Source organism: Octopus bimaculoides, chromosome 15 (assembly GCF_001194135.2).
Source record: "Octopus bimaculoides isolate UCB-OBI-ISO-001 chromosome 15, ASM119413v2, whole genome shotgun sequence".
NCBI lineage: Eukaryota > Metazoa > Mollusca > Cephalopoda > Octopoda > Octopodidae > Octopus > Octopus bimaculoides.
Window position 1 is genome coordinate 10,629,848 of NC_068995.1, and position 4,624 is coordinate 10,634,471.

General features: G+C 38.0%; 1 protein-coding gene across 1 annotated transcript in view; it reads right to left on the minus strand.

Moving 5' to 3' along the window:
• Positions 1-4,624, minus strand: part of LOC106871054 (sorting nexin-24) — a 28,604-nt gene that overhangs the window by 11,011 nt on the left and 12,969 nt on the right. The window contains exons 2-3 of the mRNA XM_052973174.1: positions 1,909-1,992; positions 679-783 (exon numbers count right to left, since the gene is read on the minus strand). Coding sequence (XP_052829134.1) covers positions 679-783; positions 1,909-1,992 — 189 coding nt within the window. The remainder of the gene's footprint in view (positions 1-678; positions 784-1,908; positions 1,993-4,624) is intronic.

The window sequence follows — 4,624 nt, forward strand, 5'->3', positions numbered from 1 at the left end:
CCACCCTGGAATAAGATGCCAACATTATAATAACACAAGTAACATGGCTGCATTCCCAAGTGGCCTACTGCTCTGATTCCTGTGAATGAAGCCACGTACAGAAAATTTGATATAAAAAGAAAAATCATAAAAAATTGTTTAACCCTTTAATATTTGAACTGGCCATATCCAGCCAAAACATGCTGCCGTTTGTAAACCTAAACTATTTTCTCCATAGGTAATTCAAGAGAAAGTACAGCGAATTCATGCAAGGATGTGCACTAAGGGAAAACTAGACAGAAACTTACACTCTACTGCTGATGGTCCCAGCTTGTCACCAACTGTTATTGTCAGCTTGTGTATTCATTACTCAAGACAGCATTCATCAACAGGGGCACCATGCATCACCCAAGATGTTTTAAGTTCAGAAAACTGTTCGTAAACCAATTTGCTCATGATGAGAGGAATTCATGAACTGGGATTCCATGACAAACTTCTTTCAGTTTCCATCTACAATATCCACTCAAAAAACTGGCCAACACAGGGCTGTTGTAGAAGGCACTAGGCCAAAGTGCCAAACAGTGGGATTGAACCCAAGACTACATAGTTGAGAAGCAGACTTAACCATACAGCAACTCCTGCACTCATAACAACAACAACAACAAAAAAAAAAAGCAGATAAAATTGTATAGGAATTACCTGGATGTAAAGTTGAAGACGCTGCCTTCTTTGTTCCAACACTTTGTGGTTCCATTTTAACATCTTCTTTGGAGGGAATTCTGGAGTAGCAATCAGTTTCTTTAGCTGCAAAAGTCAAGTTTACCATTATTCAAGGAAAAAGTAACCAAATTAATTTAACAACTGAAATCATTCAAACATCAAAAAAACTATCATACATAAAATGGTGGGAGCAGAGTTCTGGGATCTACATTTTCTCTCATAAACTCGATGATCATTTTCTGATGTCCCTATGTCTTATTTCCAACACATGACCAGTTCCAGACCACCAATGTCTCCTAAGTGTAAGGAACTATAAAGACATATTTCTGAACTCAAGTGCTTCAAAGCCAAAGCTAAACTCATGCTGAAGTGTTAGTGCTAAACTCCAGTACTTCAGAACTACTTTTAAACTTCAGTAGTGAAAAGTCAGCACAAACATTAGTTCTTCAGGGCTAGTTCTGAACTCTAGTACCTGAAGGTCAATGCTCAATTTCAGTGCATAACCTCCTAATTCTGAATTCCAGTACTTCAGAGCCAGTTCTGAATTCCACTATTTAAGGGCCATTTCTGAACTCCAGTACTTCAGGGCCAAACTTTTACTCCAGTACATAAGACCTAGTTCTGAACTCCAATACTTAAGGGCCAGTTCTGAACTCCAGAACATAAGGCACACAATTCTGAATTCCAATACTTAACGGACAGTTCGGAATTCCACTACTTAAGGGCCATTTGTGAACTCTGGATCTTAAGGGCTAGACTTCAACTCCATTACATAAGGCACACAGATCTGAATTCCAGTACTTAATCCTTCTGATACAAACCCACTTGAGAACGTCTCTGCTTTTATGACACAAGTTCCCTGTTTAAAAGTAATTTAAATCAAAACTTTCCATCAAAATTTCATGTAAATTTTTCATCCAAACACCAGCCTAATGATGAAAAAGTCATTTTATTAAATTCTTAATTATAATCAACGTTAAGCGAGGCCAAGGCAGCATGTTTCAACAGAAATAGGGTCACAAAAAGGTGGGAAATAAAATTCTCTTATGATATAATACTAACTTATATTTGGTAGTATTCCTGGAAAATTTGGTAGCTATTCCCCAACTGTTAAATTCATTAAAGACTAAACTGATTAAGATCTAATAGGCCAAGGTTTAACAGAAATTTTGGAAAGATAATGACAAGAATAAAGATGTGAGTGGTTACCTGTTTGTGCAGATCTTCAAATTCAGTATAGCGTCTTTCGACCGAATTATATCTTCCAGACATCCATACTTGGACATAAAATACCTATGGAATATAATTAATGCAGACGGTTTAATATTTTCTTTCCATCCACTGAGATAAAAAAAAAGGACAAATAACTAATTTTCCAACTTAAAAACGAGAAAAAAAAAAGAAGTGGTTCTCTCCCTTGAAGTACATAGATTCTCCCTTCCTCTCTCTCTCTCTCTCTCTCTCTCTCTCTCACTGCCATAATAGCACTTCGACAATGCAACAAACACGTGGATTTAATATAAAGTGCTTCTTTTACAAGCCAAAGTTGTTAGCAATACAATGATCTGGTTCCCATTATCTATCTAACACGCTAAATAGCTCCATGCATGAGTGTGTGTGTGTGTGTGTGTGTGTCTGTGTGTTATGCGCGTCTGTGTATGTGAGTGTGTTCGCGCGCGCACGCATGTGTCTGTTAATGTTTTTATGCAAAGTTCTCTTTTACTCTTTTACTTGTTTCAGTCATTTGACTGTGGTCATGCTGGAGCACCGCCTTTAGTCGAGCAAATCGACCCCAGCACTTATTCTTTGTAAGCCCAGTACTTTATTCTATCGGTCTCTGTGTCTGTGCTTGTCCCCCCCAACATCGCTTGACAACCGATGCTGGTGTGTTTACGTCCCCGTCACTTAGCGGTTCGGCAAAAAGAGAACCGATAGAATAAGTACTAGGCTAACAAAGAATAAGTCCTGGGGTCGGGTGCTCCGCAGTCAAATGACTGAAATAAGTAAAAGAGTAAAACAGAGTAAGAGTATATGCACACTCACACACACACACACACACAGAGTGTGAAACATAGAATGGGAAAGTATTACTACTTATTTGTAAAAATGTAATTCTAAATCAAACATTTAACAGAAAACCCGGAAAAAAAAAAAGGCGGGTAAGAAAAAAAATATAAACAAAAATAAAACGGAAACCTTATATTCCACTAATACACATCACAGATGTTAACAGTCTGAGGATAGAATTTCAGTCCAATATTTTTAATGGGATTTAGTTATAAAAGTTTAGCCCACCATATATGTGCATTGTTATTTTAATTTATATTAGCACTGTCACATGATTGAAGGTTGGGTCTTTAGAATACAGCACTTGTCACATTGCAAGCGAGAGAGTCTGTTAATAGTTAATTTCCATCATGTGAGCATTCTTGTGAAGGAAGCATGGCTTAGTGGTTAGGACATTTGGCTAATGATTGTAACATCGTGAGTTCAATACCTAGCACAGTGCTGTGTCCTTGAGCAAGACACTTTATTTCACGTCGCTCCAGTCTGCTCAGCTGGCAAAAATGAGTGGTAGCTGTATTTCAAAGGGGCCAGCTACACTTTGCTTGAAAACACTGATGGGGTAGGGTGACTATGGCTAGGGATACGAGGATATACCAGTCGGCTCAAACCCAATAAGGGACCAAACAAAAAGAGAAAAAAAAAGGAAAGAAAAAGATGATGATGATGATGATGGTGATACTGGGAAAAAGATAAGATAAAATAAATAAATAGATAAAATACATTGCATTTATAAATTAATCCTTGCATCCTAATTAGCGATTACTTGTTAATTGTATACTGATTGACAATCTGTCAAGGAGTGTGTCTGTGTGTAGTGTGCGTGCATGTGTGTGCGCATGTGTGTATGTTTTTGCTAATATATGTAAGTGTTTAACCACACACACTCATCATTGATAGCTTCAGGTGACTCACTGAAGCTGGTCAGATATAATCCTGCCATAACGTTTTCCAATGAACAGTTTCCTTCCTAATTAAAATACCTTACTTACATTATATGGTTCCAATCACTATAACCTTTGATTAGTCCAACTAATTAGCAATCTCGCTCCTCTCACTTCACGGCATATATCTATACCTACGGACCATTTTATTGGTCAACAGAGGGCATACAGTTTGACGAGTTGTAAACGGTAACCAGATAAATCTACCCTCCAAATTCACACCCTATTCACTTCCACCACCGCCACCACCATTTAATGTCTGTTTTCCATGCTGTCATGGGTTGGACAGTTTGACAGGAACCAAGCAACCACATGGTTGCATCAAGTTCCAACATCAGCCTTGGCATAGTTTCTATGGCTGGGTATCCAGCCTAATGCCACCCACTTAACCCTTTAGCATTTAAACAGGCCATATCTGGCCAAAAGCATTCTGCCTGTTTTATGTTCAAACTGGCCAGATCTGGTCTCTCACACCAACCCTACAATACTGTTTTAAAAATCAACAGCTACCTCATCGAAATCTCATAGCTACAAGATAATGCATGTGTAGCAAACTCATAAGAAGCGGAGAGAGAACGTAGGTTCGTTTGCCCATGCAGGAGAAATTATTGATTTCTCATTGGTTAAAAATTACTGCCCATATACGAATTCTGAACTTCGTTGAAGAAGTCTTTCATGAAGTACGGTTCTAGAATTCGTGTATGAGCTTGCTACACATGATTAGTTCAAAACAATGTGGATGAAAAGGCATTAATTTTGGCAGAATAATGTGAACACTAAAGGGTTAAAACCCATATATATATATATATATATATATGTTAAATCTCTGAACGAGGTATTAACAGTAACTGCACGACAAGGTGAAGTATATTTGCCACTTAAATGCGGCTGACCCCTAAGGGTGGATGTTACTGTTG